Genomic DNA, 13344 nt, shown 5'->3' with positions numbered 1-13344 from the left:
GAATATTTACTTACAGCCAGGTGCTACGTGGCCTGCCCTTGTTGTGTTCCACATCTGCACTATTTTCTAATCTGCCTCTCTTATTCTGCAGCCCTTTGTGTTCTCCCCCTGTCTCTGTCTCTCTCTGTATCTCTCCTCCCCCTCCCCAGCTTCCCTCCAAGAGGGATCAGGGTGAAGAAACGACCTCTGGTTCACCTGTGTGATCCTGCAAGAGCAGGACTGTCAGGGATCAAGGCCGGCTGGACAGCCAGTAGCCACTCTCGAGATCCTTAGGAAAATCAGTTTTGTAATTGATGTGCTCACGGGCCCAAGATAGGGCAACTTCCCCATGGAGAGGGAGGATGGAAGCTTCTACACAGACAGGATACCTCTCCTGATAACACATTAGCCGGGGTCCTCTGGCTCTCTTTTGATTTGGCTGTTGAATTTGGGTTTGATTTGGCAGGTCACTTAACCTCTGCTTCCTCCACTTCCTCGGCTGTAAAATGGGGTCACCACTTCCTGGCCAGCCTCACGGGACTTTATAGAGACAAGCAAATGCAGATGACAAGCAGTTTACCACAAGAGCTAAAAGCTTCAAAGCTCAGTTCTGCCAGTTCCCGCGAGGTGACTTTAAGCACTGCTGGCGTCTCTCTGCCTCAATTTCCTTATTGAAAAATAAGGATAATAATAGGACCTCTCTCAGAATCACTTTGAGATCAAATGAGAGAATATTGTACATGAACTACAGTATGTAACACCCTTAATAAATATTATTTGTTTCCCCTGATCTGCATCATTTTGTCATCTAGTACTGTGTACCAGAATGCTAGAATTATAAAGGAATCCTAGAGGGAAAAGTAAAAACTCCCTCATTTTACAGACAAAGAAAAAAGCAACTCTGTGAGGTCCAGTGACTTGCCCAGGGCTATCTGATTCATGAGTGAGAGTTAGCATTCAGGTCTTCTAATTGTTGGGTCTCCGTTTCCACTGCTTTGAAGGCTGTGCTGGTATTTCTATCCCCAGATAACCCTTTCTCAGTCTGATTTTAACTCTAAGACCAGTTTCTACTACTAAGCTGCACATTTTTCTGTCTCTTGCAGCCCCCCAAAATCGGCAGCTTGGAAAGATCCACCCGCACCCCCCCAGCCCCATGCAGAAAGCCAGGAAAGGTAACACTTTCTCAGAGACCTGAGGAAGCCACTAATGGGGACAGCAGGTAAGGAGGGAGGCCGGGGAGCCGCAGCTGCTGGCAAAGGTTGCCCTAGTAACCGTGCAGGGCTCCATTCAGGAAGTGAGCCCAACTCCAAGATGCAAAATGATCGCCTTCCCCTGGATCCTTCGAGCACAAAGGAACCAAAGGAATGGAGAGGAATAGTGGGGAGAAAGGGAGGCGCAGGGCTAGGTGGGGGCCCATGCTGTCAGTTACAACCTTTCACCTTCCATAGAAGAAAAGGAAAGACAGAGAATCGCTCTTTGAATCTTCTGGCCTGTGTGAACCATAACCCCCCTCCTCCCCCATTTCACCATGAGTCCCTTTGTGGCAACAGAGGGGAGGCGGCACCCCTCTGTTCACCAGTCTTATGAAACAAGACGCCAGGTTGGCGGTGGGGAGGGGGGAGCAATCCCAAACATGGCAACTTTATGGGGGCCCTAAACTCTGCTTGCTCCCTGTTTTATTCAGATTGATGACAAAGACCATTTGCTACCAATTTATTGGAAACAATTTTTTTTCACAGCTTGAGCTGCTGAAATGCTGGGAGCTCCTGCTCCCCTAGCCACTGGCAGACACTTGCTGAATGGGCCAGGCTCAATTATGCTCCCTCCGCAGGTTCAGCGCACACTGTGACCCTGCGTGGCTTCCTGCTATTCATATGTGTTACTTCCCCTTTGTGGTAATGGCTTATGGCACTTGGCCAGAAAACATTATTAATTTCAGAAGTGGACTGACAAACAACAAACCCACAGTGGAGCGAGAGGAAGTGCTGGGGAGGCCAGCTGTCGGCTGGAGCAGAGCGGTAGGAACTCGCTGCCTGCAGGTTCTAGGAGGAAAGGAGATGAGAATCCACAAAGAGGAAATGCACTAAAATTATCCACCGCCCATATTAAAGAAAAAAGAAGGAAAAAGAAAAGAGAGAGAAATCAGAGAAAAGGGGCGGCGGGTTGGGGGCGGGGGGAAGCACATAGCTACTTGAGCTGCAGCTGGACAGGAAATTGCTAAGGCTGCTTGCAAATCCCTACTTTGAAGAGGCAGTTTAGGGAATGCCAGGAGCGGAAACCGTTCAGAACTGGATTAACAGGAGCCAAGTTGAACTGCAACCCACTTCTCCTTTCGGAGCTTCGGCTGACTTAGGGCACCCACATGGGAGACTGACTTCAGTATTTTTCTGCACTGTTACTGTTTGCCTTTCATACATGTTTAGTTGCTAAAAGTCACTCTGTACAGCTTGATATGATTGCAGAGAATCAGGGCACTTGCCTCCTACCAAACAATCCAACTGGCATCTCACATGGACTGTGTGGGTGGTATGCCCATCTTTCTCCCCTCCTATAGATAAAGGGACTAAGCTCATTCAAAAAGGGCTCGTAATGTAGGTATGATCTTGTTCTTTTGATTTCCTACACCTGCCCTTTACTTTTATTTTGACTTGTGTATTTAGACACTCAGGACTAGGAGAGGGATGTTCCCAGGAAAATGACAGGCTATTAAGCCTTCACCTAGAAAGAAAACTGTTCAAAATAACCTCAACATCAAGTCCAGTAGGGGTTTCTGGCCCACATTCTAAACCAGTTAAGTGCGAAGCACATAAGAACCCGAGTGACAGTGCTTCAAGAGCCAGCGTGAAATGGTAACCGCATCCAGGCTCAGTGAGAAAGCTTAGCTATGCCTTGCCCTGTACAGGAGAAAGGAAAGGGGAGACACCATTCCTGATTTATTTGTTGTTCCAACAGTAGGATAATTTGCAGGTACAACTGTCAGACACTTACCAACCTGAAGAATTAGCTCTACTTTCTCCTTGGCGTGTCTAAGTATTATTGAGCAGAAGATGCCCACAGGGAAGGAGAGGCTAACACTGACAGTCACCTTGTTATTCTGGTGCCCCCTCTTTGTGACTGTTCATGAATATCCAAATCTTACACTTCAGCAAGCTGTGCTCTATGGCTTCATTCTTTAAGAGGAATTCAATTTTCTTAAATAAGCCAGAACTAGATGCCTATTAACTAGATGCCTCTGAACTAGATGTCCAGGAGTGAAAAAGTCAATCCCTTCTGTCATTTTTATTCAAAGCAAAAGATTAATTTCATAGACTGAACCTGAAAAACATTCTTGGGAGTTAAAAAGATGAGAACTCTGCCCTGCTATTTATTCCTACAGGTATTTTACAGGCCAACATCAGTCCCCAACTGAGAAAGTCCTAAAATGTGTCCCTTCCTATGTTAAGTACAATTAAGGAGAGAATTTTAAGAAATACACATTTGATAGCCAAAATAGTTATTTATTAATAATTTAAGGTTTTACATTCTTATAATAAGTTTCAGCTCAAAACTTTATACCGTGAATTTAATGGAGCCACATAAGTCTCCCTCCTCCACAATCATATGCCTTTCGCCTGTCGACGGGCTGCCTGTGCGCACACACACACTTCCAGTTTCACACACATTGTTCTGAAAAAGGAAAGAAACCAACCTAAAATATTGCATTTGAGGTGACACTCCCTGAAGAATTTTGTACAGAGGTAATATACTGTTTAGCACAGCTGAAGTTTAAAAAGAAAAAAAGTGAGCCATTGTTTTGGTATCCTTCCAAGATATCCCCTCTGAGACAATACAAGCCAAAATATTTACAAAGGTAAGGCATAGTCAAACTACATTAAAAGAAAAAAAAAATCACAAGGAAGATATAGGAATAGACTGAAGACTGCACCATAACAAGGTCTCTGTAATATAAATGTCCATGAAAATCTCGTTCAGAATCGGTAAAGCCAAGCTTGCTGCAGATATCTCCTTTGGATTACAAAAGAGTGAAAGTTTCTATTTTTTTGTTAAGAAGTGGCATACTTGCTCTTTCTCCCTTTGGATGATTTCTTTTAAACCCATGAAAGGAAAAACAAACACAATTCAAACAAAATCAAATATTTACAATAATCAAATGGAGTATCAGATTCACTTGATTGATTTGTTATTTATTTCTTTTTATTTTTTGCCAACTGATACTACAGATACAGAGCTGAAACCTCTCTTTGGCTCCTCGATATGCAAAGTTGAATCAGTCTTCACTGAAGACAATGTAGAGTCAGTTCCAGATGCAAAAGGAAACAGTCACACAAGGCCCTAAAGAACACATGCTCCTAACCCTACCATTTGGTCCTACCCTATATACCTGGAAGGCCTCGAATTCCAGTCCCTGCCGGGGTAGGCTGTACACAGGAGTGTGGAGCAACCGTACTCTGCCTGTATCTGTACAGCATGTCCTGTTCTTCCAGCAATGGAGCACATCTCTCCCTTTGTGGTAACCGACTCCACACGTGGTAACCTTGTCTAATACAGACAGCTGGTGTCATGTGGACACCTGGGGCCACATACAAAGAAAGCAGCCCAGCTGACGCTGCTAAGAGAAACTGCTAAAGGAGCGGACACATCCCAGTGGGGAGCCTTTCACGTGGATTGCAGGGAGTCCACCTGGTAGACGTTCTGGTTGGAGGGGGTGGTGAAATAGAGCTGCTGTGCCGGGACGCGGTTGTCACAGGGGCTGCTGAGTCCCAGCGTCCTCTCGAAGTCCAGCAGCTGGCCCATGAAGTTGAAGTTGGGGGAGATGTTGGATTTCTTCATCTTCACAATGTCATAAGCATCATTCATGGACAGATTGAGCTTCTGCATAAGATAAGCCACAGTCACAGTGACCGAGCGGCTGATGCCAGCCAAGCAGTGCACCAAGACACCACAATTTTTGCCCCGAGCTTCATCTGAAAACACACAAGAAAGGCAAAATGTCAGTAGACTGAAAACCACGCTTTGTGAATAATCAGTCTGAAAACTGAATAATAATAAAAAGATAAAAAATAATCGTGTGCGGCAGTTGAACCCTGCAGGCAGCAGAAAATGTATCACTGTGATAAAACATGGACACTGGGCACAATTACATATTTCAGATATTTTCTGAAAAGGGAGCTTTTGTATTAAGTTTCTGCCAGCAAAAAACTCCTTAATGTGTGCATTCTTTGCCTCAGCATGTGAATACCAGAAACCCTGCAATATGGTCGTGAATGCCTTTTATACAGACAAGCAGACTGCAAGGGTCTATTAAATTATTCTCCAACTGTTGTGCAGCTAACAATGGAGGTATTCAGGCATTTTAAAAGAGAGAGGGAAGTCACAGGGGACAGCCCATTAGGAGGAACAGGATGTCGACATGGCCTGAAAATGAGTTCCTTTGTAATAGGAAATGCACTACAATGCCTGGAGATTCGCTTCTCCAGGCTTTCAGCCCACAGTCCTTCCTGCTGGGCTCAGGTTACCCTCACTGCCTCACTGTTCACCGGCATCACAGTAGCATTCAGCTGACTTACAACATCTAGCATTCACAGGGCTTTCCAACAACCAACTGGGTGTCCTAAAACAACTCCCAGGGCTTTTAAAAATTATAAAGCCATGCTAGAATTCCTGTCTACCACGAGCACGTCTCTCTGGCCCTCCCCTAGAGTCCAGAGATTGTAGGAAAATTCTGTTGTCTACTTATGAATGGTCCCCCTTTCAAATGACTGCATTCAGAGTTAAGAAGCAGACAGCATTTCAAATACACCTGTGGTCTGCAGCCTTGTCCAAAGACACATTTCCTTAGGAAGAAGATAAAACAGAATTAAGAACGCCCTTGGAACATTAGAAACCTGCAGTCTGACAAATTAGCAAGCAACAAGAGAGGTTAACAGTTTAGACTTTAGGAATGGTTAGGAATTTTGCACTTAAAAGTCTAAAAGGGGACTGTTAATTAGTCTCACCTATGAAAGAAATGGCCTCAGGGAAAAACTGGGACAGGTTTTGGCTCCAATGATCCGAGATGGGGATCTGCTTGTATTTGAACTCTCCTGCGTTCTCAAAGAGATTTGGCAAATTGGGGGTGACATTCAAGATGTACTTGATGCCAAACTCCTCCAACACGTCCAGGTTGGTGGAGTCCTTGGCACAGCCCAAGTAGAGGAAGGGCAAGATCTCCACGGGGAAAGAAGGCTGGCTGTTGGAAAGCGGGCTGCCATCCGAGTCCGTTGCACTATTGGGGTCTCGGTCAAGGTCAGACTCAATGTCCGAGGAGGAGTCGGAGCTGATCCGCAGGCCCCCGAGCCCCAGCACTGGCAACGGTGGCGAGCTGCTGCTACACGAGCCGTCTAGATTGGTCTCGCAATGCAGGGCGAACTCGGCTTGGAACTTACTGAAACCACCTGCCAGAACGAGAAAAGCAATCATGTAACCCGAGATCCCGTAGTAGTTTTCACAGCTTTGAGAGCCGCAGCCGGGCGCAGAAACACACCACAGCGCTCTACCAACCGCTCCCCCCGCCCCAAGCCAAATATAAGAGAAAGACACTTAAATCTGCACCTTTGCGAATAGAACGAATGGGCCCGCCTCCCCTGGGAACCTTTATTCTTTTTAGTCCGGAAATGCACAAAATGGCAACTTTTCTGAATATTTTAAGGGGTTGGAAGGTGCCAATCTGCACCCCAACGACCTCTGCCGTCCTGCAAATCTGAATTCAAAAATCTAACGATAGAAAGCACGGAGAGGTGAAGGATATTCCAGGTAGGAAGGAGAGCTAGTTAGAAACTGCCCGTGCCTGTGGCCGGAAGCCGGTCGATTCTGCTCGGGCCCCACTCGCGGTCCGGGGCAAGTGAGGTTCGCAGCCTGGAGCCGGTAGACAGCCCCTGGCACAGAAGCGCCAGCCAAGCGCAGCAGGGGCGCTTCCAGTCCGCGTGCCCCGCCTGCAGCCCGCAGCCTCGTGTCCCGCGCCCTGCCCCCTGAGCGGGGCTCCCCTGGCACGTACCTTCCAGGTAGAACGCCCGGCAGCCCTCGTCCTTGAGTTTCTTGAGCAACAGCCCGAGCACCGACTCGCCGCCGGTATTCTCGTTCCAGTCGCTGCTACTCTCGTCGTAGAGCACCACGGTGTCGGTGCCGCAGCGCCGGGTGAAGCGGTCCCGGTCCTCGCCGCGCGTGAAGAGCGCGCGCACCGGCAAGTTGCCCTTCTGCAAGCGCCGTAGCATGATGCCCGGGATGGCCACGTTGATTGCTGACTCGATGTGCGACGACTCGTACAGCTCCTGCGGCCGGCAGTCCATCAACAGCAGCCGCTCGTTGCCCAGCTCCAGCTGCTCGTTGAGCCACGCCACCGTCTTGCTGATCGCCATTTCCGACGCGAAGGGCACGGGTCTGAGCGTATCTATCATGGGGGTCGAGCTGCCGGAGAAGGCGGGGTGCCTACCAGACGCCCCTCGGGGCAGGCATAGGCCGAGAGCGCCGCGAGAAGCCGCCGCTCTCGGAGATGGGTTTTAATTCCACCTCGCCCTTCCCAAACCGGGTGAGCTGTTGGGGCAAGAGAGACAGAAGTGAAGCCGGTGGTTCCCTCTGCACCTGGCTGCAGCCGCTCGCTCTTGGTGTCAATGAATCTCTCTGAATGAAGCTGCCCAGACAGTTTTGTTCCTCCCCGGTGAATGAAATCCAATTAATTCGGACTCCGTGCTACTGAGAGGGGAGGAAAAAAAAACAGTCCAGCGGCTCCTAATCCCTCCCTCCAAGGCTGCGCCTCAAATCCACCCGGGCGTCTTTCTCGGATTATTCAAGCCTCGATTTGCTCACTCTCCCTTGGACTCAGCACTAGCACACCCCCTGCGCGAGGCAGCTCCTCAATGGATACAAACAGCTAGCGTCTCAATGGATACATTCTCCGGGCCAGCCAATGAGCGCGCTGCGGAAGGGGCTGTTGCCGTGGGGACGGGCCGGCTGGAACAGGTTGTGTTGATGAATTGTTAATGAGTTTGTCATTCACAAAAACGGAAAGGAATTTCCGCTCCGGATAAGCTCCAGTGCAAACAAGCTGCAATAGCGGGCTCGGCGGGAGGAAGGAGAAAGAAGAGGAGGCGGCGGCGGAGGAGGAGCAGGGCACACAAACCAGGGCACTTCAGTTGTCTCATGTTTCCTTCTGTTGAGAGTTCACACTTCGCCTCGGAACTTTTGCGCACAAATGGTGCAATTAGCAGGCACAAAAGCCCTTGTTCGCGACGTCTGTGCGCGCAAGCTAGCTTTAGGGAAACTTGTGCTGACTTTTTCCCTTTTTATTCCCTTTAAACTCATTTGGACTGGAGTTCACTTTAACCGCCCCCTTCCCCCTTAGGCAGTGTGTGGCATTTGTTTGCCAGTTTAAAAAGCCCAGTTCTGTTTGCTCTGATGTTCTTTTAGCCGAGGCTGTGTTGGGGCTGGTGAACTGCCTGGGCTTTAGTGACCGATGAGGTGTTAAATGCTAATCCAACATCTTTTGAAACAAACCAGGATTTTGTTGAAACATTTTTAAGCAAGCAAAGAAACAAATGTTTGGTTGTCCAGATAATAGGTAGCAAGCTTTTTAAAAAATAGCTTTTTAATTAATTAATTTTTTTTAAACAGTGAAGGCTGCAGAAACAAACTCGTTGGGCAGTCCAATGCTTTTATTCCTCTGCGACGGCCTGGGGCGTTAGGAGCCATTGTTCCGGGGACCCAAGCTCCCCCCGCCGCCGTCACCCACTGCGCGCTGGGGGTTCGCGCTCGTTAATCATTTCTGGGCAGCGAGCTCAGCTTCCAACAGAGGAACCGGCCAGGACGGGCTGCCTCGGCGAGGTGCACCTGGGCGCGCAGAACCGGGCCGGCTGCCCCACCATCCGCTTGGGTCAGTCCTCCCGCAAGGCCTGAACCCTGCGGGGGCTCACAGGCTTGGCGACTGATTACTGTAGACCGAGAGGCATGTCAAAGGGGAGACTTCCACCCCACTCCCACTTTCCGAGACGGGTTACCCACTTCCCTGCTGCAGCAGCAGCCCCCTCCTCTGCGGGTCGCTGGGTACTGGCGGAGCACTGCCCGCACCTGCGCGTTGCGCTTCTCATTAGTACCGGCGGCCTCCGCGCTCAGCCCGTGAGGGGCGTCGGGCGACCCCGGAGGACGGACGCTGGGCCGAGAGCGGGATTTGGGCTTTTGAGCGGCCTAAGGCGGGTGAGGGGGGAGGAGGAGTGCCTGCCGGGAGCCCCTGCTCCAGAGAAGAGCTGGGAGTGCTGGGGAACGTGTCTGCCGCGCTGCAGAGAAAGCAGGTAATGGGGGAGGTGCTGGCCAGGCCAGCCAGCCAGCCCCGCTCGTCCCGGGTACCGCGGGGCAGGGCGGGCGGGGAGCCGGATGGAGGCGTGGCGGGCGGGGGCCGCGGCGGCGGCAGGGAGGCGCATTCCCGGCGCGCAGACCTCTATTGTTATATAAAAGTGACGGGGCCTGCCGCTCCCGAGCGGAAAACCACCTGTGTGCGGCCGGCGCGGCCGGGGGGCCGGGGGGATGGGAGGGGCGGCAGCGGCCGGAAGGCGCGGGCCCTAATCCGGCCGCCCCTCCCTAACCCCCGGCGGAAAAGAGGCCGCGCATTGTCCCGCCGCCGGGGAGGCGGAAGGGGGGGCAGCGGCTTGGCGGGGAGCGGCTTTCCCCAGCGCCCTCCCGGCGCTCTGCGCCCACCGCTGATAGAGCGGAGGGCACCTGAGGTCGTGGGGTCTCCCCTCGCCAGACGCCCCGCACCCACAGGCCTGCCTGCTGCCGCCCCCGCTCCAATTTGCATTTTTAGTCACCCGCCTCTTCCCTGGTTTGGGGAATGTAGGCTAAAAAAAGGCGGCTGCGAGGCCCAGGTTGCCAATTTTGGAGCTCTGCTGCAGGCAGGCCGCCCCTGGAGGAGCGTGTTCGGCGAAGGTGGGGGTTGCCGCACTCCTCTCCTCGCGCCTTTTTTGGGCATCCCTTGGAACAGAATTCCCATATTTCACTGGATATCATCCAGTTCTAGCTGGAGGAGGCTTGCGCTGAAGCCGACGCCTCCGATCCGCTCCCACCTCTTTAACAGATGTCCCTTTCCCCAAGACCTTCCTGTCACTGGGACCTACCTGCAGGCGAGGAGAGGCAGGATACCCTGCGGCTGGCCTGACAAGAGTGACATCTTTCAGCCCAGGAACTCCAACAGAAGAGGCAGGAAGGGAAATTGGTTTCTACTTAGCTGTTTTTAAAGTGCGGTTATCTGAGCTGGGGCACCAATTTGGGAGGATGGTCGTAACACTTGTCAAACCTGAAGATCCAGACGTTTCGCTTCACCCATGTTTCTGAACCCTGCAGTCCCTCAGCACATTTTATAAAATGGCATTCTGACCGCTCGGGCCTAAGAAGTGCGGTGTAAAGAAAGGACCTCTGAAGTGGGGCGGCCCGGGTTTGAATGGTGCTTCCGCCCCTTCCTAAATGTGCGACCTTGATTGTATCATCTATCTCTTTTAAGCTGCAGTCTTCCACTTTGGCATCAGGAAAATAATAAAAATATCAGCTTCGTTGAATCGCTGTGATGACTAAATGGGTAAAGTGAAGTGTCCTAACAACGTTAGTGTGCCGTTGGCTGTTGGTATTAATTTTTTAATTTCTGAACTCCTAACCTGCAGAATGGCCCGTGTCCTTTCCATCCCAAAGATGCCCTTTGAGCCCTAGCCCACCTGGAACTGCCTAGTCTAAGGAGAAATCCTCTGAGGAACTACCCTAAGCTGTTTAATCCATCTCAGTTCAACTGTCAGGAAAAGCAGGTGCTGTTACAGACCAGGGTCAAAATCCTTTAACACGGTCAAATACAGAGTATACCCAGTTACTTTTCTAACTTCCCTCTACTGGTACCCTTTTAAACACCCTGTTCTCTAACCACACTGAACTGATCCAGTAGAAGTAATATATGCAGTGAGCATTTACCACATGGTGGGCATGGATACATGTGTATCTCCATCAGTCTTCGGGAAACTCATATAAATTATCCCCATTTACAGAGATTAAGGAATTTTCCTGAGGTCACACAGTAGCAAACAGCAGGATGGTGATTTGAGGCCTGACTCCAGACCCTTAAGGATTTCCACATCCTCATAACACAGGATGTTGTGGAGACCATGCCCACTGTGCTTCACTGTTCCTTGCTGAAATTTGCATTTTGAGGTCTGCGTTTTGAATTTTGACCACTAGGCTTTTCTGGGCTTCACAGATTTATGTTTTATCCTCCGCACAAGATGTCAAGGATCAAAAGTTAGGCTCATTTCCTTCCTGCTCGTTTCACATCTGGTGGTTTTCTTTGCCTTCATTAGTCAGACAGCCAGTAAATGCTGTGCTCTTCCTTAGAGTATGTCTTAGATTCTAATCTTCACAACTAACCATTCCTGATGTGAGTCAGTGTAGCACATAGGCCTGAGTTCAAATGTCTCCAATGAGTAGTTTGACAGAGGAAAGTCATTCACCCTCTCTGGGCCTCCATTCATTCATTCATTCACTCACTCTAGGTTCCAGGAATGCAGCAGTGAATAAAAGACAAGAAAACCTGCCTTCCTGGAGCTTACATTCTCCTGAGGACAGACAATAAACAAAATAAATAATTATATGGTATATAAGAAAGTGACAGTGCTATGGAAAACTAAAGCAAGGAAAGGGATTCAGCAGTGTATAAGAGGGGGAGTAGTTACGCCTACCTCAGAGGACTGTGAGGATTAGAGACAGCCAAGGTGACACACGACGAGGGTAGGGCACAAAGTAGGTACTCAAAAGATGATGTTTTGTTGTTGTTTTATTAAATTATACTCAGTTACAATGTGTCAATTTCTGGTGTACAGCATAATGTTTCAGTCATACATATACATACATATATTCCTTTTCATATTCTTTTTTATTATAGATTACTACAAGATATTGAATATAGTTCTCTCTGCTATACAGTAGGACCTTGTTGTTTTTCTAGTTTATTTTATGTATAGCTTTCTATTCTCTTTTATATATAATAGTTGGTACCTGCAAATCTCAAGCTCCCAGTTTATCCCTTCTCACCTCCTTCCCCCGCAGTGACCATAAGCTTGTTTTCTGTGTGAGTCTGTTTCTGTTTGGTAAGTAAGTTAATTTGTGTCATTTTTTTAAGATTCCACATATAAGTGATGTCAAATGGTATTTTTCTTTCTCTTTCTGGCTTTCTTCACTTAATATGATTTCCAGGTCCATCCATGTTGCTCCAAATGGCATTATTTGATTCTTTTTATGGCTGAGTAGTGTTCCATTATATAAATATACCACAACTTCTTTATCCAGTCATCTGTAGATGGACATTTATGTTATTTCCATGTCTTGGCTGTTGTAAATAGGAAGATGTTTTTTTAAACTCACTGCTTCATTTCTGCACATAGCAGACTCACCATTGCTAGTGATCTGGCTTTGAATCTCCTCATCTTGGCCCCATTGCCTGGGCCCCCAGGAAACGTTCTCTCAAGAGAGTTCTAGTGACTGAAAGAACCATAGGCTTCCTTACTTCCAGGAACCTCAGTTCCCTGCTTAGAGTGTCATTGACATATAGAGGGCTGTATTTAAAGGTTGGAGAATACAGCAGACTGTCTCTGATCCATTTTCCTAAGTGCACAGAAACAGTTTCATAGAGCCTTGTGTCTGTGTGTGCGTGCGTGTGGTGTGTGTGTATGTGCACTGAGTACTTGTGCTTGAATTCTTCCTGGTATTTCCCCCTGGAAAGTTCCTTAAAAATGAATCTTTCAGTTATAAATGTTCGCTTGGTTATTGGAGAAACTCCTCCTTTGCAGGAATTTTCCTGCATTTGAGGACACTGGTGATTTACGAGACCTAAAAGGGTTAGCATGACCTTTAATCTTCTTGGAGTAATCTGTATGACTGCAGTGACATTTATTAACACATCATGTGAAAATAGTTTAACAGATTTTCAGCTAATAGGGAGAGCGTGTTTTGGAAGGTCTGACTTAAGATGGAATCTTGTGGTATATTCAGGATTCATTTTAGAGGTCCCGGGGAGGCCCTCAAAGTGACAGTCGGTGGCTTTCAGAACAGCTAAACCTCCGAATAGAATTTAACTGCATTTAAGAAATGTGTTAGAAATAGTCTGACTTAAAATAAAGGGCATATGGGGTTCACAGAACTCATGCTGAGCTTTCCTGACAGGTGCCTCAAAAAGACAGCAGCTTCTGTCTGAACAGCAGGAACTGTGGAACCCGAGGGGCCCGAAGGACTAACAGTTGGAAACTCAGGTAACACAAAATGATGGGCTGTGCATGGAGAAAACCAAAGCGGGTTACAAATATGAGCCAC

The 13344-nt window shown here is 48.7% G+C and overlaps 1 protein-coding gene and 1 long non-coding RNA gene across 40 annotated transcripts in view; one reads left to right on the top strand and one right to left on the bottom strand.

Moving 5' to 3' along the window:
- Positions 1–3455: 3455 nt before the first annotated feature.
- DUSP6 (dual specificity phosphatase 6) lies at positions 3456–7867 on the bottom strand. The gene is made up of 3 exons (XM_010952457.3): positions 7013–7867; positions 5976–6413; positions 3456–4943 (listed from the first exon to the last, which is right to left on the bottom strand). The coding sequence occupies exons 1-3, from the start codon at positions 7410–7412 to the stop codon at positions 4636–4638; spliced, it is 1146 nt and encodes a 381-aa protein (XP_010950759.1). The 5' UTR covers positions 7413–7867; the 3' UTR covers positions 3456–4635.
- Positions 7868–8085: 218 nt separating this feature from the next.
- LOC105067004 (uncharacterized) overlaps positions 8086–13344 on the top strand; it is a 78689-nt gene continuing 73430 nt past the window's right edge. For 33 of the 39 annotated variants that reach the window (XR_012510775.1, XR_012510760.1, XR_012510785.1 and 30 more), the window contains exons 1-2: positions 8086–9299; positions 13198–13283. This is a non-coding gene — a long non-coding RNA (uncharacterized LOC105067004). The remainder of the gene's footprint in view (positions 9300–13197; positions 13284–13344) is intronic. The other 6 variants (XR_012510770.1, XR_012510758.1, XR_012510765.1 and 3 more) reach the window with 1 other exon arrangement.

The sequence above is a fragment of the Camelus bactrianus genome, chromosome 12, assembly GCF_048773025.1.
Source record: "Camelus bactrianus isolate YW-2024 breed Bactrian camel chromosome 12, ASM4877302v1, whole genome shotgun sequence".
In the NCBI taxonomy this organism is placed as follows: Eukaryota; Metazoa; Chordata; class Mammalia; order Artiodactyla; family Camelidae; genus Camelus; species Camelus bactrianus.
The sequence above is the reverse complement of the archived record's forward strand: the minus strand, read 5'-3'. Positions and strand labels throughout refer to the sequence as shown.

Coding starts and splice junctions, on each gene's coding strand:
- DUSP6 (XM_010952457.3), bottom strand. CDS start 7,412: ATGATAGATACGCTCAGACCCGTGCCCTTCGCGTCGGAAATGGCGATC. Junction 6,414..7,012: donor CCGGGCGTTCTACCTGGAAG/GTACGTGCCAGG, acceptor TCGTTCTGGCAG/GTGGTTTCAGTAAGTTCCAA. Junction 4,944..5,975: donor TGAGGCCATTTCTTTCATAG/GTGAGACTAATT, acceptor GTGTGTTTTCAG/ATGAAGCTCGGGGCAAAAAT.